Source organism: Mytilus edulis, chromosome 6 (assembly GCF_963676685.1).
Source record: "Mytilus edulis chromosome 6, xbMytEdul2.2, whole genome shotgun sequence".
Classification (NCBI taxonomy): Eukaryota; Metazoa; Mollusca; class Bivalvia; order Mytilida; family Mytilidae; genus Mytilus; species Mytilus edulis.
In genome coordinates, this window is record NC_092349.1 from 19,332,550 (window position 1) to 19,360,449 (window position 27,900).

The 27,900-nt window shown below is 31.7% G+C and overlaps 2 protein-coding genes across 3 annotated transcripts in view; one reads left to right on the top strand and one right to left on the bottom strand.

Moving 5' to 3' along the window:
• The first annotated feature begins 2,067 nt into the window (after positions 1-2,067).
• Positions 2,068-27,900, top strand: part of LOC139526252 (serine/threonine-protein kinase TAO1-B-like) — a 38,338-nt gene continuing 12,505 nt past the window's right edge. Inside the window, exons 1-2 of the mRNA XM_071321383.1 lie at positions 2,068-2,304; positions 2,867-3,081. Of these exons, the coding sequence (XP_071177484.1) occupies positions 2,926-3,081 (156 nt within the window). The 5' untranslated portion in view covers positions 2,068-2,304; positions 2,867-2,925. The remainder of the gene's footprint in view (positions 2,305-2,866; positions 3,082-27,900) is intronic.
• The window catches only part of LOC139527314 (repetitive organellar protein-like), a 42,896-nt gene continuing 40,388 nt past the window's right edge, over positions 25,393-27,900 (bottom strand). For both annotated transcript variants that reach the window (XM_071322676.1, XM_071322675.1), the window contains exon 2: positions 25,393-27,164. In XM_071322676.1, the coding sequence (XP_071178777.1) occupies positions 25,500-27,161 (1,662 nt within the window). In that variant the 5' untranslated portion in view covers positions 27,162-27,164 and the 3' untranslated portion in view covers positions 25,393-25,499. The remainder of the gene's footprint in view (positions 27,165-27,900) is intronic.

Below are 27,900 nucleotides of genomic sequence, written 5' to 3' on the forward strand. Positions count from 1 at the left end.
GTCTCGTTGGTCATAAATTCTGGACAAAGATTTCCGCTGTTTTCAAATTCGAGGTAAATGTCTAGAAATGATGCGGAGAAACTGTATCTGTGTTTTATTTAACCTCTACTTCAGCAGGATATATTAACGGGACCCAATCAGAAAAGTTTGGATTGATAATGGGAAGAACATCATCAATATACCTGTATGCTAAATCGAATAATCAAGATTCTTTGATCTTCTTGTATTTTACAAGTATATGAAAAATCCGACTCATATTAAAATAAGAAAAGGTAGGCCAGGAGAAGTGCACAGCTGGTTGCCATAGGAATGCCGACACCCTCCTGGAAACATCTACCTTAAAATTCAACAAATATGTTGTCAATGAGATACTCCAGCATAATGATCACTTGTTCTTCTGTGTAGCATGTTTTAATTTTGAGCTCATTTTTAACACAATATGTAGAATTATATCCCAAAACAACAAATTGGTAGCGTATGATACTAGTTATCAAAGGTACCAGGATTATAATTTAGTACGCCAGACGCGCGTTTCGTCTACATAAGACTCATCAGTGACGCTCATATCAAAATAGTTATAAACCAAACAAATACAAAGTTGAAGAGCATTGAGGATCCAAAATTCCAAAAAGTTGTGCCAAATACGGCTAAGGTAATCTATGCCTGGGATAAGAAAATCCTTAGTTTTTCGAAAAATTCAAAGTTTTGTAAACAGGAAATTTATAAAAATGACCACATAATTGATATTCATGTCAACACCGAAGTGCTGACTACTGGGCTGGTGATACTCTCGGGGACGAAACCATTTTTATGGAGGAAAGCATGGTGGATTATTTTTTCAAGACGGGTTTTTCATGTCTATTCATGTGGTTTGGTAGTTAGAATCATTAGAATTATATTTTTTGTTTACAATAATTTAATTTTCAGATAATGGGCACCGCATGCATTGGTTTAAAAAAACTTGTCTTGTCTTGCCGTAAACGTACCAAAAAGAAACATCAATATAATAACACGCACAGTCCAGTTACCAACAGGATGATCACTAGCGAGCATATAAATCATGAGCACTGCTGTTTACAAGTCAATTAACTATGCGCTCATAAATGACGTATTGACTCTTCCAAATTAGGTAACATTATAATAAACACATCATAGATACCAGGATTAAAATTGTGTTCGCCAAACAAGCGTTTGATCGTCAGTGACGCACGAATAAAAAAGATTATATATATTGGTTCCAATCACTTTTTACCGGCATTTATGAAATTATATGTAAAATTGCTATGTAAGCATTCTGATGCATATTTTCCTGTCAGACTATTATGAAATTCATATTAAAGGTTTATGTCAGCAAGGTTTTGGATGAGTTTGATTATCTGCATTATATGGATAATTGCTGTGTATTAAAGCTATCTTACACCTTTAAGGATGTTCAAAAAGGTTTAATATAACAAAATAAAAAAGATATTGGAGTTGTTTCCCTTTGACATACAAAAAATGTCCCTCGTTGGAATGTTTTTTCTATTCTGCTCGATTTATGGGCATTATGTTTTATGGTCTGTGCGTCCGTCTGTTTGTTCTTCCGTTCGTTCGTTTGTCTGTCTGTCTGTCCCGCTTCAGGTTAAAGTTTTTGGTCGAGGTAGTTTTTGATGAAGTTGAGGTCCAATCAACTTGCAACTTAGTAAACATGTTCCCTATGATATGATCTTTCTAATTTTAATGCCAAATTAGAGATTTTACCCATTTTTACGGCCCACTGAACATAGAAAATGATAGTGCGAATGGGGCATCCGTGTACTTGGGACGCATTCTTGTTTATTTATACATGATACATTGTGGACTATCAGCTGTCAAATGATTTGTTTATCAATTATTATATGCCAGTTTAAGGGACATATGGTAAACCATTATCTTTCTGTACATTCTTGTGTCGTCAACACTTTAGAAAATAAATGTATATATCAATTTGACATTTGTCTGTCGTCAACACTTATAAATTCAAAATATATATTAATTTGAAGAAGTTATGAAATAATATCTAACAATTGAGAATATTTTTACAGGAATTAACAAAACTACAAGAACAGCAAGAAAAGGAACACAGTATGTTATTACGACATCATGAGTCAACGCAGGAATTGGAATATAAACAATTGTTAGCAATTCAAAATTTACGGGATGAACATTTACGGAAACAACATATTACTGAACGTGAAAATCAAAAGGAATATAATAGTCGTGAGGAATCCAATTTAAGGAAAAAAACATTTAATGGAACAAAAACAGCAGCCGAGGAGTTTGAAGGTAAATTTATTTTAAAAGGTGGCATTTTTCCTTTTTTTTTTACTTCTTCCTTTTTGGCTTGTATATTTCAACTAGTAAAATCCATCACAGATACATCATTTTTAGAACAGAAATGACTTGTAATTTGAACTTAACCAAACAATTTTCAAAAATATAGGGCGGAAAAATGGTTTGTATTGGGATAATAGAAATTAGAATAAAATTAGGAAATCTGAAGACAAAGCATTTATCAGTCTTCTTAAACAGCACTGGAGGTTTATTCTCGATTTTTTCGTGTCATTGTTTAGTTCATAGGATTATGTATCTAATAGATGACAACACAACAGTAATTTCTACTCAAATAAAACCTAAGAAAACCATAATGTCAAAAATCATAGGAAGGATCATAACACACAGGTACAACACGTTCAAACTTTGAAATATTAAAGTTAAAAATTATCATAGTGATAAATAAGTGTAAAGGCACAATACAGTTTACCTGGAATTGTTATGAAAGGCAACTGATTTATTCATGTACACTACAAAAAAATTGATTATTAAATTTTAACATTTTATTTTTCAGCAAAAAGAGGTGCTAATTCGTAAACAATTTCATGAAGCTGTGCAAACACAAAGAAAACAATGTATAGAGCTCTTAAAGATCATATTGTACAAAATACACCTAAAAATGAACAAAAAGCTGTTGTGAAAAAATTAAAGGAAGAACAAGTGAGGAAATTAAATATTCTTGGAGAGCAGTACGAGGCCAGTATAACAGAAATGTTACAGCAGCAAAATGTGAGTAGCAGTTATCTCCCTTGTTTCAATTGTTTAAAGAGAAACAGTGGTGAAAGAGAATCTGAAGTGTGAATGTTTACATTTATGTGTTGTGTGAAATCACTGCTGATAGACATTTAAAAGCTAGCAGACAATTAAGACAAACAAAGATAAGCATATGAGATAAACCTTGTGATACTACCATTTAGAAAAATTAGTCAAAACAACTTGAGCCTTACATAACTTCAAGTAAATTTTATTATGCAGCTATGCCCATCTTGCATCATGTACAATGATATTTGTCATTTAGATATTGTGTTAAATATCAAATCTTCAGAAAATACTTTTTAATTGTTCTAAATCCAGCTTCAACTTTTTATTTTCTGGCTACTTGACATTGATGTTGTGGGTAAACAAAATGCTTACTGGAATTTTGCAACAATTATGAATACATTTTGAATTCTGCAAATAAGGAGATGTGGTATGAATGCCAACGAGACAAAATTCAATTGACATGAAATTAAGGAACCATAGGTCACAGTACTTCAATAATTAGTTCAACCGGCACTGAATAATCCGTAATAAAAAACCTTTCATGACAAAATGCGAAACATTTCAAAAGAATAAACCAACTTAGGAGGAAATATTCAATCAAAATCAAAATCAGATTTGAAAGAAAGAAACCAATGACATCCAGTTTAGATTTTGTAATTCAATGAATGTATGCGATAAACTTGTGACACATTAAGGATTTTTATGATCATAAATGTATTTTCTGTGCAAAAGGAATTCTGAAAAAATACATACATTTAAAAGAATACCTAATGCATAAATTGATTGATTGTTGGTTGCTTAAGGTCTGCTACTCAATACAAATTATAAGAATATGGATATGTAATTTGCCAGTGTTAAAACAAAACCACAAAGAAATACCAGGAAGATTCAGACATTGATAAATTGGTGTAGCAGAATAAGCAAAAATTATCTCTGTGGTAAACTCCAAAGGGTGTTAAATTAGGTGCAAAACATTCAAAAGAAATAACGATGGTCGCTTACATTTATATTATTAAAAAAAGAAGAAACAACAATAAAACAATTTATTCAGAGACAAACAGTTACTTTGATTTATAATTGATACTATTAAAAACCTTCTAAAATGATCAGCTTAATTATTTGTATGTAAAGAAGTAACTTATTACAATTGTTTTGAAAACAGATGAGATTAGATGATGCCCAGTTAACGGAGGCACAGGAGTTGAAACAACGACTGCAGCAAGAGTTAGAACTCCTGATGGCATATTAGAGTAAAATTAAAATGCAGATGGAGGCCCAGCATCATAGGGATCGAAAACAGTTAGAGGAGAGAGTGTCGTTACGACGAGCTCTCCTCGAACAAAAGGTAAATAGAATGAAAATTACAAGACAGTTAACTTAAATTTAACTAATGCACACTTTTAGAAACATATATATTTAGATATATATATATTCATTTAGAAAACTGCCTGCAAAAATGGATTTTAGGGTTGCATTTTGTCCAAGCTTTTAGGGTACCCATTGTGTATCCGCAACTCCACTTAAAACCACTTATTAAAATTTGTTAATGCTAAAAATTCAGAATCTTAATATTTGTGCACCGTCTATGTTGTTTTATACTCTTTTTGTCTCCTTTGCTCAAGGAACCTGAAGTTATAATCAACTTTAGGAATATAGAATTGTTAAACAAATAACACAAATAAAATTGAATCTCGATAACAGACTACATAGCTGTATGTAATAATACAAATTCCTATAAGCTGTTGTGCTTAAAAATAACATACACTTCAGTGAGACAGCACACAAGAAAACAAAAGATGAATAAAGTATTAGCAAACACAAATCAGTTAAAATTTACAAAATAATATATATTTATTAATTTACTCTGAACAGAGTTTAACTGTTAAAAGTATCATTGTAAACTTATTGGTGGCCCTTGGCTGTTTCTGTTCTTTGGTTGGGTTGTTGTTTCTTTGACACATTCCTCGTTTCCATTCTCAATTCTATTCTATTCACCACATATATTCATGATGCAGTTAATCCACAAACTTATAGATGATTCTTGTATTGTTTCATAGTAAGATTCTGCATCTTTATATCTTGTTTGCTTTATAATGAAGAATATACTCAAATGTATCCATCTGTTATCATACACCTTTTTTATACTGTATCCATTGTTTATCATATACCTTAATCCTACTTTACAGATGGACGACGACAGAACAAAACTTTCAAGTGCTAAAACAGAAATGGTAAAAGCTTTAAATGAACGACAAGTGAAAGAAATAGAGGAATTCGATGAGGAGACTATAAGTTTAGGTATGAATGCCATGGAAGTGTTGGAAGCCTCTACGATGGCTCAGAATTACGATGATGACGTTAGTTTACGAGGAAGTATGATAAGTCTGACTCCTAGTAATAGTAGTAGTTCTTTTACTTCCACCTCGTATCGGGATTAACCCTCATCATGTTCGGCGTTTTACTCAGGTGTTCAGAACACCAATAGTTATTACCACACACTCAGTGAATTTCCCCTTTATAGAGGATTTCATACTCCATCACTGTTCAGTTCTGATACAGGAAAATAATGTGCTTAATATAGAAAATGTTAACCATGTATTCTGATTGTTCAAGTGCCTGCTGGCAGAGTGTAGAACCGCAGTGATGGTTACCAAGGCAACCAAATGAATTTCCTTGGAACAGGAGTAGTTTACTACAAGTGTGATTAAAATGGAGAGGATATACTCTTCATTATGAATGAAGTGCTTTCATTATTTAAGTTATCTCACTACAAGTCTTAGAGCGGGATGCAAGATTCATATTACTTGTTTTGATGATGTTAATTACTAATAACCCCAAATTTTTTATTCTTTATTTTGATTTTTGACGAAATTGACACAAATGCCAAATTAATCCATGTGATCATTGTGTGTTTATTAAATACTGCAGTCAAGTGACATTGAATGATGTTATCAGAATTTAAATTTAAGTTTTTGTTTACTTGTGTAATAAAATATTATACAATTTTATCACATTAATATGATAATTAGAATAGATTAAAAAAGAGAAATGACACAATTCAAATAAGAAATAAAAATAAGAACCTTAATAATCCAGTCTTGTCTTTTAACTTCCTATGTATATGAAAAATGTGATGTCTTGCATCCCACTAAGCTTGTTTGAATAACTTTAATATGTTTTACTATGCTTAATTATTTTGTTAAGTGTATACCAATTTATGATATATATATTATTTTGTATTGTATGAAACTTAGAAAATATGATAATCTAAGAATTATTAATATTTATGGTACTTAAAAAATTAGAATGAGAGAAAACACACAATAAAATTACATCATGGAGGAATAGTTAATCAAAATGACATATCATTTCTGTTGAACAGAGTAGGTCAAACTTAGACGAAGGGATAGATATAAATAATAATATTCTGTAAATTTAGAAATTATGGCATGCATTTACTATTGGGATTTTTCAAAGACGGACAAAAGTGTGAGTTAAATTATTGTGAATTTAGAAAAATCTACATACAGATTAATGGTTTAGTTTTCAAAAATGTGAGTTCTTATTATGATACTCACTGAATTGCATTATTTGTATTAATAAAAAACAATAAATAATTTCTAAATTTACAGTATCATGAGTATGGGGCATAGCTTTTCTATAGTGTTTGAACATTTTTGATGCAGATTCTTTTCTGTAAAGGAGTAGGCCCGGTAAGGACCGATTTTGGCCTCAAATTTCAGGTTCATCTGACGAAAGATTTTGACCACTTTTTAAACACTTAAGTGTCTATTTTATTTGATTCAATTAGTTTATGTGAAAGATTTTAACTGTATTTGTCATTAAAAACGATCCGATTCAAGCTCAAATATGAAAAATCTACCAAATATGCCAAAAAATGCCACTTTTCAGATGGTTTTTGTCAAAAATGAAAGTGGCCGCATCCGTGTTCATCTTCAACCTTTATATATATTATGTATTATCATAAAATACAACTTACATTTTAATATTAAGGATGAACACGAATGTGGCCACTTTTGTTTTACACGAAAACCTTCTAAAATTTAACTAAAATGCTAGAATTGTGAAGATTTCAGTGATTTAGCATGACTTAATAGTGCTTGTACCCGATATATGTGCATTGTATTGTCAAAAAAAGCCCATATTTATGTAACAGAAGCATTCTACTGTTCAATTAATAAATAAAAAGTTTACATTTTAACAATTTTGTAAAACTGCTATATTTTGGGGCCAAAAAGGGGTCTTACCGGACCTACTCCTTTAGTTAACAGACTAATAATAAGATACATACAAAGGATGATTGTATATTAAAATTTGAATTACCCCATTGAGACAAAAGTTACATCCTAATGACTTCCTACAGTAAAATTTAAGTTTTGCTGATGTTTTTTGGAAAACAGATATGACCGTCCACATCAAAGAATTAAAAATGGAACTGTATAGTTCCTAGAAAGTATGGACTGGTATGTTTCTTACAAGAAAAACCTACAAGTTTTATGGCTGGTCCCTTAAAACTTGTACGAAAGAACCAAGGCACTTATAAATAACTGCTTATAATTGTTGACCATTGAGAACATACATTTCTAAATTATTTAAAGGGAAATGCAAGTTGTTTGAGTGTTAATATACATTATATATATATATATATCAATGTCATGAGTGTATATATGGCTAATTTAATACTCAAGTTAGATATCAAAATTGATTTTTATATAATTATAGGAAAGCTATGCTCCCGTATGAAATTTACATTTGAATCCAAGTTTCGTAAGATTTAAACAATATGGTATATTTTAGTTACTGCATACATTGTATTATTTAATAACATCCACTTATAAATATTTTTACTCAATCTGTTTATTTATTTTGCTTTGTCTGGTAATTCCATTACTGAATACCAATTTTAAAGATACACCTTTAATCAAAGTACCTGTACATTTTTGTACCTATGATTATGGTAATTTTTGTTAACCTTCTGTTATATAAGTGCCAACTGCAGTGCTCTGTTATTATGCTATAAGGAATGCCTTTCATTTGTTTTCATTTCATACACATTAGGAATGAATGATGAACATTTTGTTACAAAATAAGAACAATTAAAACATATTCCTCTCTAATAAACTTGTCATATGTAAACTACTAAGCACTTTCCAGTTATGGTGCCCAATATTTTGAAATGGGTGAATATGCCTGTAAATTTGAACATGACAGAAAACAGTAAGCTAATACTTGAGCATAGATGCCAACTATTACGATTTTTCCGTAGTTTTTCCGATTTTGCGATATAAACTACGCTATTACGGTCAAAGTCGAATAGTTACGGATTCCCAATCATCGACGTTCAATTTGGAAAACGTGGATTTTAATCATTACTTTTCCGTCCGGGTCCAATCTAATGCTTCCGGTTTCTCGGGAGTTATCAACCTATTGTTGGGTAACTAATTGACTTCTGAAGAGTCAAACTTGCATTTTTAACCGGATTTTTGTGACAAAAATGTCGGTTATTGATTTGGGGATGTACGGTGGGCGGTCGGGCGGGCGGCAATCAAATGTTGTCCGTGCATTAACTCATGAACCGTTCAACCAAAGCTTTTAAAATTTTAATATGTTATTACTGACAACTATACGAAGGTCAAGTTCAATAATGGCGATTTTGACTTTTACCGTTCAGGAGTTATGGTTCTTGAAAGATTGAAAAATGGAGTTTCCAGTCGTGTTTGTGCATTTACGCATGAACTGTTCTACCAAAGCTTCCCAAATTTTAATATGTTGTTACTGATGACAGAATGGAGGTCAAGTTCTATAATGACGATTTTGACTTTTACCGTTCAGGAGATGTGGTTCTTGAAAGATTGAAAAATGGAGTTTCCAGTCGTGTCCGTGCATTTATGCATGAACTGTTCTACCAAAGCTTCCGAAATTTTAATATGCTGTTACTGATGACAAAATGGAGGTCAAGTTCAATAATGACGATTTTGACTTTTACCGTTCAGGAGTTATGGTTCTTGAAAGATTGAAAAATGGTGTTTCCCGTCGTGTCCGTGCATTTTCTCATGAACCATTCAACCAAAGCTTTTGAAATTTTAATATGATGTTACTGATGACAAAATAGAGGTCAAGTTCAATAATGACGATTTTGACTTTTACCGTTCAGGAGTTATGGTTCTTGAAAGATCGTAAAATGGTGTTTCCATTCACGTTGTTGCATTTACTCATGAACCTTTCAATCTAAGCTTTTCAAATTTTAATATGTTGATACTGATGACAAAATGGAGGTCAAATTTGATATTGACGATTTTCATTCATCAGTAATGGTTCTTGTGATATTGCCAGGACACAAATAAATGTTAATAAATCCGGTTTGCTGTCGTTTTGACAGCCTCTTGTATTAAGTAGCTTTTTCCCTTTCTCTACTTCTCCTTGACAAAACAAAAATGTTTGAGTCGAGAACATCTGAACAATTAATGAATGGAATACATACTACAGACAACATGTTAAATGACAAATTTTAGTGTACATCACTTTGCAACCACTCGTCAGTAATTTTGATTGGTAAATGCACGTTTATAAATGATTACTGAAAACTTTTCAAAAATACGGAAAATTTGATAGTTTGTTACTGATTGTGTCAAAAGGGGGTTTTGGCATCTATGCTTGAGAGACTTTCTGATTCAGTTTGATTGAAATGAAATTTTTGCTGGACATTTGTTATTGGTATCTATCTATTTCTAAACTTTAAATGAACAATATAGGAATGAAAAACCAACATAAGAGGTATCCAAATGGATCTTGTTGTTATTGGAAGCTATTTATTAATTATGAGAATCAGCTGAAAAAAATGTGTAGCATATAAAATATAAGATGTTTCTAAACTTTTAACCTTTGAATTTCTATGAAAAATTAATTGAAAAAATAATTCTCTAAAAATCACCAGTATGACAATGGAGCACTGTACAAGTATTACTTCATTGTCCTTAATATAACCATGTGTCACATGCTCATTTAACTATGCTGCAATGTCAATCCCATATTCCCTCAGTCTAATAATCCAGGTGAAAATTTATTATCAGTGTTAAATTATATTTTAGTTAGAAACACCTTTGGTGCTACTCTTTGTAAAAATAACATGTATAACAAACATGCTAGGCCAAAAAAAGATACGTGTGTTTTCTGCTAACCCTACCTACCCTTATTTTTAGTGCCTATGCTAACACTTTTTATGCCATTTTGGAACAATAAAATTGAGAATGGAAATGGGGAATGTGTCAAAGTGACAACAACCCGACCATAGAGCAGATCAACAGCCGAAGGCCACCAATGGGTCTTCAATGTAACAAGAAACTCCCACACCCGGAGGAGGCCCTCTGTTCAAGTCAGACTGATCCCCTGGTAGTAACCAGCTAAAAAATGTTTGTAAAATAAAATGAAATTGCCTGCCTACCTACCCTATTTTTTTCCCCAGCACATTAGTGGAAACACATGTATTATTTGTTGGGCCCTATGTCTTGTTTTTCATCATTTGCAGCATTTTATGCAATCTCTGAAACACAGGCCTGTATCAATCTTTTGTCAAACTTACTCCGTCACACCAATAACAATCAGTGTTAGGGCATGGAGTGATTGAGGTTGTTTGACAAAGGATGACATGAGCCTCTTTCTGAGATTTTATTACTTACTGATAATCAGGAATAAATAAGATACTCTTCAGTCTTTCTATATAAGTATATTGTACATGTGTATTTAAGCTTCTGAAACAATAAGACATGAATGATTGTTCTACATGTAATGTGGAGTGTTCTACATGTAATATGGATTGTTCTACATGTAATGTGGATTCATTTATTTTCGTGGACACGGAATTCGTGCATTAAGGAAAACTTGCATTTTCAAGGATACTTGATTTTGTGGTTTTACAAATATTTGCATACAAGCCTACAGAGAAATTGTTAAACACAAAAATCCAAATTTATCTGTATCCATGAAACCAACAAAAATTTGTATTCAACAAATAATTATAAATCCACAGTTTCTGAAAGGAAAGAGCTTAGTAAGACCCTGTAAAATATTTTTTTCTCCTTTGGTTTTAGAAGAATCCATGAGAAATACTTAAATTTTAGGGTATACATGCCAATAGATATTGGTCAATGGCTATAATATTTGTTAAAAATTTACACAAGGTTCTCATGTAGGTTATAGTCATTACTTTACATACTGTGAATTTATTATTATTTGTGGGAAACTAGAAGTTATAATAGGAATTTGGTTTGGGATCCACAAATATTAAAAATAAATGCTTGTATGAAATATATGTAAAAATTCTGCAATAGAGTATATATCATGTTTCTGAAATTGTAAGTTTTTCTCAATTCACAAAGATTGGTACCCAATAAAATTAACAAATCCACATTAAAACATGTTAATGACTACTTGATATGTAAATAAAAATAATAAAAAGATCATTGCATTCATTGCATTTTTCGGATTCTTATACTGCAGATCTATATAAACAAATTTTATATACAAGCCAGTTAAAAATTAGAACTTTTGATGAATGCTATAATTTGTGATTCTCTCGATCCCACACAATCCATGAAAATTAGTAGCCCACAAATGATAATGAATTTACGTTAACCCCCATCCCCCCTTTCCCATATTTGTATACATCCATCCATTAGGCCAGGTTTTATATACCTCATCTGTTCTAATACTCTTTCTGCTTATTTATAGGTTTACGTACGCTTCCCAGTTTGTTTATTTTAGTTGTTTTTGGAATAATTGTAACAATACAGCACACCAACATGACATCTTGATATTTATGGCCATTTTCACCTAAACAAATTACAGGGTTTGTGAAATTTATATTAAAAAAATTCCAATAGACTATAATTAAATTAATTTGGACCTGAATAAGATAAATCCTAGTTTACCTACCAAGATGACATAGTAGAAAAAAACCTCTACCTCAGGAAGAACTGCAGTGTTTCTACAAATCATTCCCCATTTTTGCTTTATTATTAGATAACTGCTGTACCGTCATTTCATACATTCTTAAATGACCTACAAAAAGCTGCAAATGTCAAAATTTTCATACAATATTAGATGTTATGATAACAAATGATTAATTAAAGGAAAGGGAATCCTTAAACATGTGAAAGGTATATTTTATTTCTTCAACGCCTTTACCCACTTAATATTACCAGTAAATTCAATTCTGTGCCAGCTCTTTAATTCTTGGATATAGAATTTCTTTGTTTTCTATGATATTGTTTGGATTAATACGCATGGTATGATTGGTATAGACTCAATTTAAAATTTGGTTAAAAAATTTAAAAAATTGAAATCCATGAAAATTAAAGGTTATGACCTTAGTTGGAAATAATTCATCTTTAAACTTAATAATTTGTTTCGCTAACTGTTTCACAATAGAATAAGGCCCAAGAATGATTGTAAACTTTGCAAAAGCGAATGCTTAGAATTTAAAAAAGTAATTTAGAGTGAATTAAGGAGGCTCGAGGGTATAAAAATTTCGGAAAAAAATCAAACATTTTTTTTTCATTACAAATATTATTTATTTTCTTTTGTAGTTGTTACTTTATCATATGGTACAAAAATCATTCAAAACAATCAATTCCTGTTGGCCCCAGATGACTTTCAAAATGTATACATCATTGAAAAAGTTCCAAATTATCTCCCTTTGGTAGAAAATTGCCATTTTTTGGCTCTAAAATTGAAATATCTTTTTCAACTCATCGGTGACCTATCTTTTTTAATATAATTTCCATATAAGCTGTACTTAAACTAAATTATTGTAAAATTTTAGCGATTTCTGTAATAAATTTCTTTTTTTTATTTCGATATTACCTTTATTTCTCCTATTACTTCAACAGAAAAAAACCACCTTTACAAAAATGTATGCTTCTTTCGAAGGCAGATTGTGAGCGCAAATGAACGGTGACCCCAATTTTTTATTTTATTTTTCTATTAACTATAAGATAAAGTTCATTTATAGAAAAATATAGAGAAATCCTATATAAATGATTTAGACCCGCGAACCTCCTTAAATGGGAAATCTGTATCATTTTATTTTTATCATAACACAGTGTTAAGTTACATGTAATTGTTTATTGTAAGGTTGATTGTAAGTTTCCATTATAATCAGATCATGATTTAAGTATTGCCCTGGTGAGTCTGGTTCTTAAATCAATACTACAACTTCCATCAATATGCCATGTAAATAGATACCACTTGTTATATGATCAATTATAAGTGCCACATTACCTGTCCTCAAGTATTTTATTTATATCTGTATTTTGCTTTTATCCTAAGTTATACAGTCAAACCAAATCTCTGTTATTAGTACATTTGTACTGTTTGGTATTGCAGCCATTAATATACTTTATATTTTGTATCCTCAGCATTAATTACTAGTTAAAATGAATGTTTAAATTTCGTTTGCATTGTTAGAAAGTACACCAAGGAAATAGTTGACTGTGCACTGTCCTAAGGCCTTATTATCTGAAGTCCCCAAGCTCATTTTCAGATTCAGCCTAACATCTGTGTGTTTATCAAAATTTGAAGGAAAATGATTTAAAAAAAGCAGAAATTTTTGCAGAGTGGACTCTTTTATAATTGTAATTGTGCACAGAAATGGTTAAATTGCTTGATGTGCAAATCCCAGATGTTCATAAAATAAATGTTTTATATAAACAAAGAACTACTCATGATATTCCAATCATACTTGTAATACTGTGGATTTTTTTCAATTCCGTGAGAACCAATTTTTGTGGGAAAAGAAATATTTTATTTTCATGGATATTTGATTTTGTGGTTTTTACAAAATTCTAGATAAAGGCTTAAGAAAATTTGCACTTGGCCAATGTTCACCTGTTCCAATGAGATCCATTAGAATAGACATCTCATGAATAATAATAGAATCCAAAGTAATTAAACTCAATTGTAAGTTGAAAATGTGTATTAAAGTACTTGATAATTTTCTGATGGTTCAATTTGTATTTCAATGGTACTACTTTGATTTATAACAATAGTAAAGACTTCGTACAAATTATAATTTGAGCTGATTTATAGAGTGCTTTAGAAACAAGTTTAAAATCTTATAAATATATTGATAACAACACTAACAAAGCATAAGTAACTATACTAAGTGTCTGATCAATCAATACACATAGTTTACAAAAATAAATTTATATTTGTATTTAAAAACCAGAGATACATAACATTCAATTTATTTTATAAAATCCTTAAGATTTCCATAATTCAGTTCTGTCTTTATACCCTGTTTGTAAACTTATTCTAGTACAGATTGAAACACCTTTTCATATTTTAAACATGAAAGTTTATAATAAATTCTTGTGGTGTAATAGACTTGAGATATGGTGCCGTGACCAGGACTAAGTATGTTGATACTTACCAATTATCTGGTAAATGTTATATTTACAAAATTAACACAGAATAAATATATTATGAGTGGCTTTGTACTAATTTCTTATTTTGAATAGTATTTTGGTGCTAAAAAAGATTTTTTGCAGATGCTTTTATAAAGTGATGAGTCATAAATGTGTTGACTACCAGTAAAAATTTGAGGATTCTTTATGCAGAAATAACAATATATATATACAAATACGTCATTGATAATAGTGTGGGTAGTTTGTTAAATATGGTATTGATGAATACCAATGTGATTAGTCAGTTAGACAAGATATTTAACTTTTTAAATGACTGTATTTTCAAATGAATAAGAATGAAAAATTTAATAATACACATTAATTGTAACAACCTTTGTTTGTCTCTTTATTACTAAGAACTCTTGAAATAGATGATTGTTACTTTTCTCAACAACAATATTTGTCTTTGTTTATACCAAATCCTCTGACAGCATACTGAACATTAACTGTAATTTTGCTAAAATTTAAGAGGTTGCAAATCAGACAGATAAGGCTGACGTTATGTGATTTTTGATGTTATTATTATTTGTCATTTAAAAATTGCATCACAAATAAAGGCCACAGTAGTATACCTCTGTTCAAAAATCATAAATCAATTGAGAGAAAACAAATCAGGGTTACAAACTAAAACTGAGAAAAACACATCAACTACAAGAGGAAAACAATAGAACAACAGAAGCGCTGAACTGCAACAAAAACATATGACAATGCAACATACATAGAAACGAACTATTAGATTAATAACTGACACATTCATGACTTGGTACAGGACATTATAAGTAAAATGGTAGGCTGAACCTAGTCTTGTGACTAGCCAAACCTCGTGTTTAATGGCAATGCTAAAATGGCAACATTACATGACAGGAATACAGTACAAATAAATGCCAAAACACTTACAAGTGTGACAAATAATTTTTTATCAAAGAGTACATGTTCAATGTCACTGACCTGATGTTTTGTTGATAATCTTACAAGTAGACCTTTAGAAGTTTGTCACAGTTCATTAGATTAATAACTGACACGTTCCTGACTTGGTACAGGACGTTATAAGTAAAATGGTAGGCTGAAGCTAGTCTTGTGACTAACCAAACCTCGTGTTGTATGGCATTGCTAAAATGGCAACATTTCATGACAGGAATACAGTACAAATAACAAGTGTGGCAAATAATTTTTTATCAAAGAGTACATGTTCAATGTCACTGACCAGATGTTTTGTTGATAATCTTCCAAGCAGACCTTTAGAAGTTTGTCACAGTTCAACAAAACATGACAAATGACCTTCCTAGCTTGCAAAGATATTGTGGCTAAAACCCTTAAAACATAGAGAAAATTTCTTGTCATTTTCCAATCATTTATTATATATGATGCAACCTATTTTATTTAAGATCATTAAAAACATACTGGTAAAAAAAAAACTTTTATCTCTACAACTACAAGGGCATTCCTCATCGATAAATCATACAAAAACATGAAGGTTTAGTCCTCAAAAAGGGAACTTCTCCATAGATTATGGTAGAAAAAAATAGAACATCATAAGTTCTACTATCACTTTATATCTCATTGGTACACTTCACGAACCTGATGTTAAAAAGAAATTAGCTGCTATTTGTAACGTTCCCATTTAATATTTAAATACTCCTTGATTCTTCATTGTAGAATATAGATGGGGATATATTTAGATCAAGTTTTTGATGACATGAATATCAATAATGTGGTCAATTTTATACGACCGCAAAAATTGAAAATTTTTTGGTCATATATTGGTATCACGTTGGCGTCGTTGTCCGAAGACATTTGGTTTTTGCACTCTAACTTTAGTAAAAGTAAATAGAAATCTATGAAATTTAAACACAAGGTTTATGACCATAAAAAGAAGATTGGGATTGATTTTGGGGGTTTTGGTCACAACAGTTTAGGAATTAGGGGCCAAAGAGGGCCCAAATAAGCATTTATCTTGTTTTTCGCACAATAACTTTAAAATAAGTAAACAGAAATCTATTAGATTTTAACATAAGGTCTATGACCACAAAATGAAGGTTGGGATTGATTTTGGGAGTTTAAGTCCCAACATTTTAAGAATTAGGGGCCAAAAACAGGTCCCAAAATAAGCATTTTTCTTGTTTTTTGCACAATAACTTTAGTATAAGTTAATAGAAATCTATGTAATTTTAACACAAGGTTTATGACCACAAAAGGAAGGTTTGGATTGATTTTGGGAGTTTTGGTCCCAACGAATTTGGGGCCAAAAGGGTCCAAAATTAAACTGTGTTTGATTTCATCAAAAATTGAACTAATGAGGTTCTTTGATATACCGAATCTAACCGTGTATTTAGATTCTTAATTTCTGGTCCTGTTTTCAAATTGGTCTACATTAAGGTCCAAAGTTTGATTTTAACAAAAATTGAAATCTTGGGGTTCTTTGATATGCTGAATCCAAACATGTTCTTCGTTTTTATACGACCGCAAAAATTTTAATTTTTCGTCGTATATTGCTATCACGTTGGCGTCGTCGTCGTCTTGCGTCGTCGTCGTCCGAATACTTTTAGTTTTCGCACTCTAACTTTAGTAAAAGTGAATAGAAATCGATGAAATTTTGACACAAGGTTTATGACCACAAAAGGAAGGTTGGGATTGATTTTGGGAGTTTTGGTCCCAACATTTTAGGAATTGGGGGCCAAAAAGGGCCCAAATAAGCATTTTCTTGGTTTTCGCACTATAACTTTAGTTTAAGTGAATAGAAATCTATAAAATTTTGACACAAGGTTTATGACCACAAAAGAACAGATGGGATTGATTTTGGGAGTTTTGGTTCCAACAGTTTAGGAATTAGGGGACAAAAAAGGGCCCAAATAAGCATTATTCTTGGTTTTCGCACAATAACTTTAGTATAAGTAAATAGAAATCGAGTGAAATTTAAACACAAGGTTTATGACCACAAAAGGAAGGTTGGGATTGATTTTGGGAGTTGAGGTCCCAACGGTTTAGAAATTAGGGGCCAAACAGGGGCCCAAATAAGCATTATTCTTGGTTTTCGCACCATAACTTAAGTATAAGTAAATAGAAATCTATGAAATTTAAACACAAGGTTTATGACCATGAAAGGAAGGTTTGGTTTGATTTTGGGAGTTTTAGTCCCAACAGTTTAGGAATAAGGGGCCCAAAGGGTCCAAAATTGAACTTTGTTTGATTTCATCAAAAATTGAATATAAATTGGGGTTCTTTGATATGCTAAATCTAACTGTGTATGTAGATTCTTAATTTTTGGTCCCGTTTTCAAATTGGTCTACATTAAGGTCCAAAGGGTCCAAAATTAAACTTAGTTTGATTTTAACAAAAATTGAATCCTTGGGGTTCTTTAATATGTTGAATCTAAAAATGTACTTAGATTTTTGATTATTGGCCCAGTTTTCAAGTTGGTTCAAATCAGGATCCAAAATTATTATATTAAGTATTGTGCATTAGCAAGAAATTTTCAATTGCACAGTATTCAGCAATAGCAAGAAATCTTCAATTGCACAGTATTGTGCAATAACAAGAAATTTTCAATTGCTCAGTATTGCTCAAAAGCAAGAAATCTTCAATTGCACAGTATTGTGCAATAGTAAATATTTTCAATTGCACAGTATTGCGCAATAGCCAGAAATATCTAATTGCACAATATTGTGCAATAGCAAGAAATTTTCAATTGATTGGAGTTATCTTTCTTTGTCCAGAATAGTAGTTGAGTCAACTTAAATCATTGTTTTATACAATATACAATGTATATTCACTTTTACTACCAACTGATAAATTAAAACAATCTTTACCATTCAGTGAAAACAAGCACCTTTTGTTACATTTTAATATTTTATGATGTATTTAAATGAGTAGTTATATTGTTGCAAACTCCATTAGATATTTGAATTGAGATCAGTTTTGGAAAAAGGGAAAGGGGGATGTGAAAAAAAAATGGGTGGGGGGGGGGGGGTTAAATTTTTCTCATTTCAGATTTCATAAATAAAAAGAAAATGTCTTCAAACTTTTTTTTGAGAGGATTAATATTCAACAGCATAGTGAATTGCTCAAAGGCAAAAAAAAAATTTGAAGTTCATTAGACCACATTCATTCTGTGTCAGAAACCTATGCTGTGTCAACTTTTAATCACAATCCAAATTTAGAGCTGTATCCAGCTTGAATGTTGTGTCCATACTTGCCCCAACCGTTCAGGGTTCAACCTCTGCGGTTGTATAAAGCTGCGCCCTGCGGAGCATCTGGTTTTATTATGGGCCCAGTTTACAAGTTGGTCCAAATCGGGGTCCAAAATTAAACTTTGTTTGATTTCAACAAAAATTGAATATATAGGGTTCTCAATATGCTGAATCTAACCATGCATTTAGATTTTTAATATTTAGCACAGGTTATCAAATTGGTCAACATTGAGGTCTAATGGGTCCAATAACATTAACGGTACCAATTTTCCTGCACCAGATGTGCATTTCTACAATACATGTCTCTTCAGTGAAATCAAAATTGAACTTTATTTGATTTCATCAAAAATTGAATTCTTGGGATTCTTTGATATAATGAATCTAACCATTTATTTAGATTTTGGATATTGGAATACCACAAAGGGATGGTAAGAATTGTCTTTGGGAGTTAAACATAATTTAAAAGCAGTATAAGGTTGGTAATTGAAACGCATTTTAATAGCTCACCTAAACTGCTCTTAAATTATGTATATTGGAAATTTGCCAAAACCTTTGTTATTAATAAATTCCATTTGAAATTTGCCAAATACTTTAGTTTAATGAACTTCATTGGAAATTTGCCAATATATAATGTTGCATTGGAGTTATCTTTTTTTGTCCAGAATAGTAGTCAAGTCAACTTAAATCATGACTGTATGACATTTTATATTTTATGATGTATTTAAAGGAGTATTTATTGTTGAAAACTCCATTAGAAATTTGAATTGAGATCATTTTTGGAATAAGGGAAAGGAGGAGGTGAACAAAAATGGTGGGATTCAATTTTTCTTATTTCAGATCTCAGAAATGAAAAAGAAAATTTCTTCAAATATCAAAGGATTAATAATCTACAGCATAGTGAATTGCTCAAAAGCAAAAAAAAAACCAAACATTTTAGTTCATTAGACCACATTCATTCTGTGTCAGAAACCTATGCTGTGTCAACTACTTAATCACAATCCAAATTCAGAGCTGTATGCAGTTTGAATGTTGTGTCCATACTAGCCCAAACCGTTCAGGGTTCGACCTCTGCGGTTGTATAAAGCTGCGCCCTGTAGAGCATCTGGTTGATTATGGGCCCAGTTTCAAGTTGGTTCAAATCGGGGTCCAAAATTATTATATTAAGTATTGTGCAATAGCAAGAAATTTTCAATTGCACAGTATTCCGCAATAGCAAGAAATCTTAAATTGCACAGTATTGTGCAATAGAAAGAAATTTTCAATTGCACAGTATTGCGCAATAGCAAGAAAAATCTAATTGCACAATATTGCGCAATAGCAAGAAATTTTCAATTGCACAGTATTGTCCCGTTTTTAAATTGGTCTGCATTAAGGTCCAAAGGGTCAAAAATTAAACTTTGTTTGATTTCAACAAAAATTGAATATATGGGGTTCTTCAATATGCTGAATCTAACCATGTATTTATATTTTTATATTTGGGCGCGGTTATCAAATTGGTCCACATTGAGGTCTAACGGGTCTAAAATTGAACTTATTTGATTTCATCAAAAATTGAATTCTTGGGGTTCTATGATATGCTGAATCTAACCATGTATTTAGATTTTGGATATTGGACCATAACATAATAGGTAAATGTCCAATTTAAAAATTTTAAGTTTTTAAGTTTAAGTTCTTAGACCACATTCATTCTGTGTCAGAAACCTATGTTGTGTCAACTTTTTAATCACAATCCAAATTCAGAGCTGTATCAAGCTTAATTGTTGTGTTTACACTTGCCCCAACTGTTCAGGGTTTGACCTCTGAGGTCGTATAAAGCTGCGCCCTGTGGAGCATCTGGTTGTATAAAGCTTTATATTTCATATGGTAGAAGACATAGATGCTTCATACCGTGTATGCAGATACCATAAGTTATAAAGTGTCTGTCATTTGTCCATTGCACTTCACCTAATTTTCATGGTTCAGTAATGGCTTGAAAAAATATCATATTTTTAGCGCACCTGACCTTAAAGGTCAAGTGAGCTTTTCTCATCACTTGGCGTCTGTCGTCCGGCGTCCGTCGTCCGTAAACTTTTACAAAAATCTTCTCCTCTGAAACTACTGAACCAAAGTTAACCAAACTTCGCCACAATCATCCTTGAGGTATCTAGTTTAAAAAATGTGTCCGATGACCTGGCCATCAAACCAAGATGGCCGCCATGGCTAAAAATAGAACACAGGGGTAAAATGTATATTTTGACTTATATCTTTAAAACCAAAGCATTTAGAGCAAATCTGACATGGTGTAAAATTGCAGATCAAGATCTATCTGTCCTGAAATTTTCAGATGAATCGGATAACCTGTTGTTGGGTTGCTGCCCCTGAAATGGTAATTTTAAGGAAATTTTGCAGTTTTTGGTTATTATCTTGAATACTATTATAGATAGAGATAAACTGTAAACAGCAATAATGTTCAGTAAAATAAGACCTACAAATAAGTCAAACATGACCAAAATTGCCAGTCAACCCCTTAAGGAGTTATTGCCCTTTATAGTCAATTTTAACAACTTTTTCGTCATTTTTTTTTTAACTTGTACATAAATCTTCTTTTCTAAAACTATGGGCCAAATTTAACAAAACTTGGCAACAATCATTAATAGTGTATCTATTTAAACAAAAAGTGTCTAAGGACCCCACCTACCAACCAAGATGGCCGACATCAGTAAATACAGTAACAGGTGAGCGACACAGGGTCTTGAGAGCCTCTAGTTTTGTGATGCGACTTTCAGATACTATAGACCATAGGTTAAATATAGTTTTCATATAGACAGAATGTAATGTGCAAAATGTCTAACACACTGGTTTTATCTGACCTTAACCTTTATTTCATGGTTCTTTGAACAATGTTTAGTTTTTGTGGTTTGGTCTTTTTCTAGTGTACTTCAAGCAATGGAGTTATTGTAAGGTGTACATGTATGTCTGGCAGCTTTCATATGACCTTGACCTCATTTTTAATGTTCAGTGGTAAATGTTACTTTTTTCATGTTTTTTTTCTAGTTTATCAGATATATTAAGCAATTGGTCAAATATATTTGGTGTACGATTTTTTTTTAAATTTTTGCTTGTCTGCCAGGCAGGGTTCATCTGACCTTGATCTCATTTTCATGGATCATTGGTCAATTTTCAGTTTTCATTATTTTTTCAGTTTATCAGATACTATAAGCATAGGTAAACAATATCTTGTGTATACAACAATTGATAAGTGTAAATCTCTGTCTAGCAGGGTTTATATGATGTTGACCTCCTTTTTATGGTTTGTTTGTCATTATTTTTTTCAGGTAGTTTAAGCAATTGGTCAACTATATCTGGTGTATGGAATTATTAGATCTACATGTCTGTCTGGCAGAGTGCTTATGACCTGGACCTCATTTTCAATGCTCAATGCATTTTTTCATAGTTTTGTTATTTTTCCAGGTAATTTAAGCAATAGGTCAACTATATTTGTTGAATGGAATGTTTGTACGGTGTCTGTATGACAGGGGTCACTTGGACCTTCACCCCCTCATTATTACTTGATTGTGAGAAAAAGCTGGCAACTTTGATTGATAATTGTCTCATTATATCATACCACATCTCCTTAACTTATAAGACATTTCAGGGTGTGCAAAAAGGTGTTTAAACCTTGAGGACATGAAGTACTAGGGTGTTTTAGCTTAGATTTTTTATGTATTCTTATTATCATCTGATTCAGTCATGAATGCAATTGTAAGGTGCACAGTTTGCTATGCTTTCAAACTATTTATATTTGAATCAATCCTGGTTTTCTAACTGCAACCGAAAACTTCATGTGACATATACCATGTAAACTATTGGTGACATATAGAAAATTGAACTCCCTAAAATTTGCACCTGGGTCAATTTTCCAACTAGGGGTCAAATGTGGAAAAGTAATAGGACGGGAGTGGTGTTATTTTTAATCAACGCCATTGTCCTACATTATTCATATTTAACATTGAATCCTTTGATTCTCTGTTTTAACATCATACTAGCTATCAAATTGTACCTCAATATTTTAGAAGTATAGATGTTTAAAATTATGAACATGATTGAGTGATCTAACACACGATATGTTCCAAAATAATTGATACCAGACTCAACTTATATAAAAACCAGGTGCTCCGCAGGGCGCAGATTTATACGACCGCAGAGGTCGAACCCTGAACAGTTGGGGCAAGTATGGACAAAACATTCAAGCGTGATACAGCTCTGAATTTGGATTGTGATCAAATTTTTGACATTACATGTTTTTTTTTACACAAAACAAATGTCAAGATTTTACAAATCAATTAAAGATTTCTTCTTCAAACTTTTTAAATCTAGAATTAAATAGTTGACACAGCATAGGTTTCTGACACAGAATGAATGTGGTCTAATGAACTTAAAAGTTTTTTTTTACCTTTGAGCAATTCACTATGCTGTTGAATATTAATCCTCTCAAAAAAATGTTTGAAGAAATTTTCTTTTTATTTATGAAATCTGAAATGAGACAAATTTACCCCCCCCTTTTTTTCACATCCCTGTTTCCCTTTTTCCAAAACTGATATCAATTCAAATTTCTAATAAATAGAGTTTGCAACAATAACTACTCTTTTAAATACATCATAAAATATTAAAATGTAAAATAAAGTGCTTGTTATCACTGAATGGTAAAGATTGGTTGGTAGTAAAAGTGAATATACATTGTTTATTGTATAAAACAATAAAAAAAAACTTCATCAGCAACATTTTATATTGGCAAATTTCCAATGAAGTTATTTACATAAAGTTATTGGCAAATAAAAATAGAAAATGACATCATAGTCATGTCTGGCAAATGTCCAACATACATTATCTAAAAACATTTTAGATAAGATAAGGAAAAAAAGCTTCATCAGCAACATTTTATATTGGCAAATTTCCAATGAAGTTATTTACATAAAGTTATTGGCAAATAATAATAGAAAATGACATCATAGTCATGTCTGGCAAATTTCCAACATATATTATCAACAACTATTCTATACAAAGAAAGATAACTCCAATTGAAAATTAATTGCTATTGCACAATATTGTGCAATTAGATATTTCTTGCTATTGTGCAATAATGTGCAATTGAAAATTTCTTGCTATTGCACAATACTTGATATGGAATCCTGATTTGGACCAACTTAAAAACTGGGCCCATAATCAAAAATCAAAGTACATATTTAGATAAAGCATATCAAATAAGCCCAAAAAATTAAATTTTTGTTAAACTCAAAAATTTTGGACCCTTTGGACCTTAATGTAGACCAATTTGAAAACTGGACCAAAAATTAAGAATCTACATACACAGTTAGATTTGGCATATCAAAGAACCCATTTATTCAATTTTTGATGAAATCAAACAAAGTTTAATTTTGGACACCCATTTGGACCAACTTGAAAACTAGGCCAAAAATTAAAAATCTAAGTACATTTTTAAATTCAGCATATCAAAGAACCCCAAGGATTCAATTTTTGTTAAAATCAAACTAAGTTTAATTTTGGACCCTTTGGACCTTAATGTAGACCAATTTCAAAACGGGACCAAAAATTAAGAATCTACATACATAGTTAGATTCGGCATATCAAAGAACCCCAATTATTCAATTTTTGATGAAATCACACAAAGTTGAATTTTGGACCCTTTGGGCCCCTTATTCCTAAACTGTTAGAACCAAAACTCCCAAAATCCAACCCAACCTTCCTTTTATGGTCATAAACCTTGTGTTTAAATTTCATAGATTTCTATTAACTTATACTAAAGTTAAGGTGCAAAAACCAAAAATAATGCTTATTTGGGCCCCTTTTTGGCTTCTTATTCATAAACTGTTGTGACCTCAATTCCAAAAATCAATCCCAACCTTCCTTTTGTGGTCATAAACCTTGTGTTAAAATTTCATTGATTTCTATTTACTTAGACTAAAGTTATTGTGCGAAAACCAAGAATAATGCTTATTTGGGCCCTTTTTTGGCCCTTAATTCCTAAACTGTTGGAACCAAAACTCCCAAAATCAATCCCAACCTGCCTTTTGTGGTCATAAACCTTGTGTCAAAATTTCATAGATTTCTATTCACTTAAACTAAAGTTATAGTGCGAAAACCAAGAAAATGCTTATTTGGGCCCTTTTTGGCCCCTAATTCCTAAAATGTTGGGACCAAAACTCCCAAAATCAATCCCAACCTTCCTTTTGTGGTCATAAACCTTGTGTTAAAATTTCATTGATTTCTATTCACTTTTACTAAAGTTAGAGTGGGAAAACTAAAAGTATTCGGACGACGACGACGACGACGACGACGCAGGACGACGACGCCAACGTGATAGCAATATACGACCAAAAAATTAAAATTTTTGCGGTCGTATAAAAATTAGATGATTGCCAATGAGACAAATCTCCACAAGAGACCAAAATAACACAGAAATTAACAACTATAGGTCACCATACGGCCTTCAACAATGAGAAAAGCCCATACCGCATAGTCAGCTAAAAAAGGCCCCGAAATGACAATTCTAATCAATTCAAACGAGAAAACTAGGGCCTAATTTATGTAAAAATTGAACAAAAAACAAATAAGTTTACTGATTCTGTATGATACTAAATAAATAGACATAGCAAGTTGTTAGTTGTAGTACATGTATCAAAGTCAGGTAAAATCATTTGATTTCTTAATGTATATTTCATCCAAAAGATAAATTGAATTTTGTCAAGTTTTTGCCACTTCCATCATGAATAAAACCCGAAGACTCATTTTGTTTCAAACAAATACATCTAGGATTCTTCAGTCCATCACTAAGCAGTACTTTACTCTCCTTTCCATCTTTTGATATAACTATTATTCTATGAGACTCCAGGTCTGCTACAAAAATGTTACCATAAGTATCTGTACAAAGTCCCCTTGGTCCTGATAAATCCTGTTTATATTGCCAGATCTGTTTACCTGATTGATCAACACAGTATACTGCATCATCACAATAGTCATTATAGATTACTTTGTCATTACAGTAAACAAGGTTTTCCAGTACTGATGCACACTCAAATTGTATTGACTTCAGTGTTTTTCCTTCTAAGTCTATAATACGGATTTCATCTTTATTCAAACCTACAACAAGAGAATCATCTGATGATGATAATCCCAAGCAATATGTGTCTAATGTGATAACTTTGGTTACTGTTTCATTCTCCATATTGAAGATCTTAATGGCTTTCTCATTAGGATAAGTTATGGCAATAGTGTTCTGATTGATCTGTGTGACACTGTAAGCTTTGCCAGGTATAGGTAGCTTTTTCAGTAGTTTCCCATCAGGAGTAAGTAGGTTAACTTTGTCATACCATTCCACTATTATAAGTCTTCCATCCATCAGGCAAATCATGTCACTAACATTAGCCATGTTGATCTCTATCTTTTTCTCAATGTTAATGGTCATGTTGTTTATGTTTGATTGTTCTTGTGATTCTACTTGTGCTTCCCTTCTCACACTTGTCTCTTTCTTCAAAACCATATCTGTTTTAACAACAGTTAATTCTCCTAAGGATCCTAACTTTTTCATTATCTTTTCTACTTCATTATTTTCCTTCATTTTGATGGTAAATTCTTTTGCCCTGTCGTCTTTGTCTAGATCATCTACGTATCGTTGACATTGATGTACTTTTTGTTCAATCTGATGTACACCTAAAAATGATTGCAGTTTTGAGGCATGTGGTATGACTGAATGTAACTGGTCTTGCATTTTCTCTAAGTTTTTCTGTTTTTCTTCAATTTCAGTGATTAAATCTGTTGCCTTTGATTTTTCTTCATTCAGGATGGTATCTGCCTCATTGCATATCTTCTTCTCTAGGTGGGTTAAATGTTTATCTATTTCATTGCGTATTTTCACAATGAATTCTTTAATGCTTTCATATTCTTGTTCTCTTTTAATGTTTTGTGATTTGTCATTTACAATTTTACCTAAGAGTTGTAAGATGGAGTTAATTTCTTTCTCTACAGATTCTTTAGATTTTTTAATCTTGGTTTTCTCAACAACGCTAGCTAAACTTTGTATTCCGGTACACTTTGAATGACTTTTGAAAATACATTGATCACAGCAAGGCATTAAATGACTGGGACAATACAAGTTGAGTTGTTGACCATGTTTGTCACATTGTGTTTCAATAACTTGGACAGATGGTTTATAACTTTTAATACCAATAATTTTATGATCACGTGTTTCTTTGGATCTTCTGTGATGACCAGAACATGTTGAACACAATCCTTCATCACAGTTGTTACACCAGATGTTAGCTTTAGTGTTAACTTTTCCTTCTATACAAGGTCCACATGGAATAGGTTTACTGGATGCCATGACCTGGAAATATCCAAGATAAAAGTTATATTGCTTTATTATCAAGGTCCAAATAGTTAATGGTGAATGGATGGGGATATTAATTTGGCCAGAAATGACTAATGTAAAAAAATTCAAAGGAGAAGACTAACACACTGATTTATTATGTGTTGAACAAGATAATGAATGAAAGCAAATATAATGTACAACAAACTACAGTCACTGAATGACAGGCTCCTGACTTGGGACTGACACGTGTTGGATTCTTCAATGATTGTCTTTTGTTGCTGCTTATTGTATTTGATTATCATGCATTACCTTGTTGTATTGGTCACTATCTGGGCTTCTTGTTTATTACATACGACCAGGGCCGTAACTAGGGTTCGAATTCAGGGGAGGCAGGGGTTTGGGGGTCACTGATTTTTCTCTCTCAAGTCATTGGCTAAAAATTACCCGTTTCCCTTCGATTTCCTTACTTTAAGAAACATCAGTATTGCTTCAAAATAGAAGCAACTTTTATGCAAAAACAAGCTGAGATTGCTGTTCGGGGTGAGCCAAGGCTAGCTCCGTCTTGAAAGTTGTACTTTGACCTTTAATTGTTAACATTAAATACATTGTGACAGTGGATTTTTTACTCAAATGTTAGGGCTAAAATTTCCCGTTTTCCTTCGATTTCCTTACTTTAAGAAAGATCAGTTTTGCTGGACCCTTGGAGCAATGTTCAGGCAAACAATTATTATCTGTATTTTCTGTATTTAAA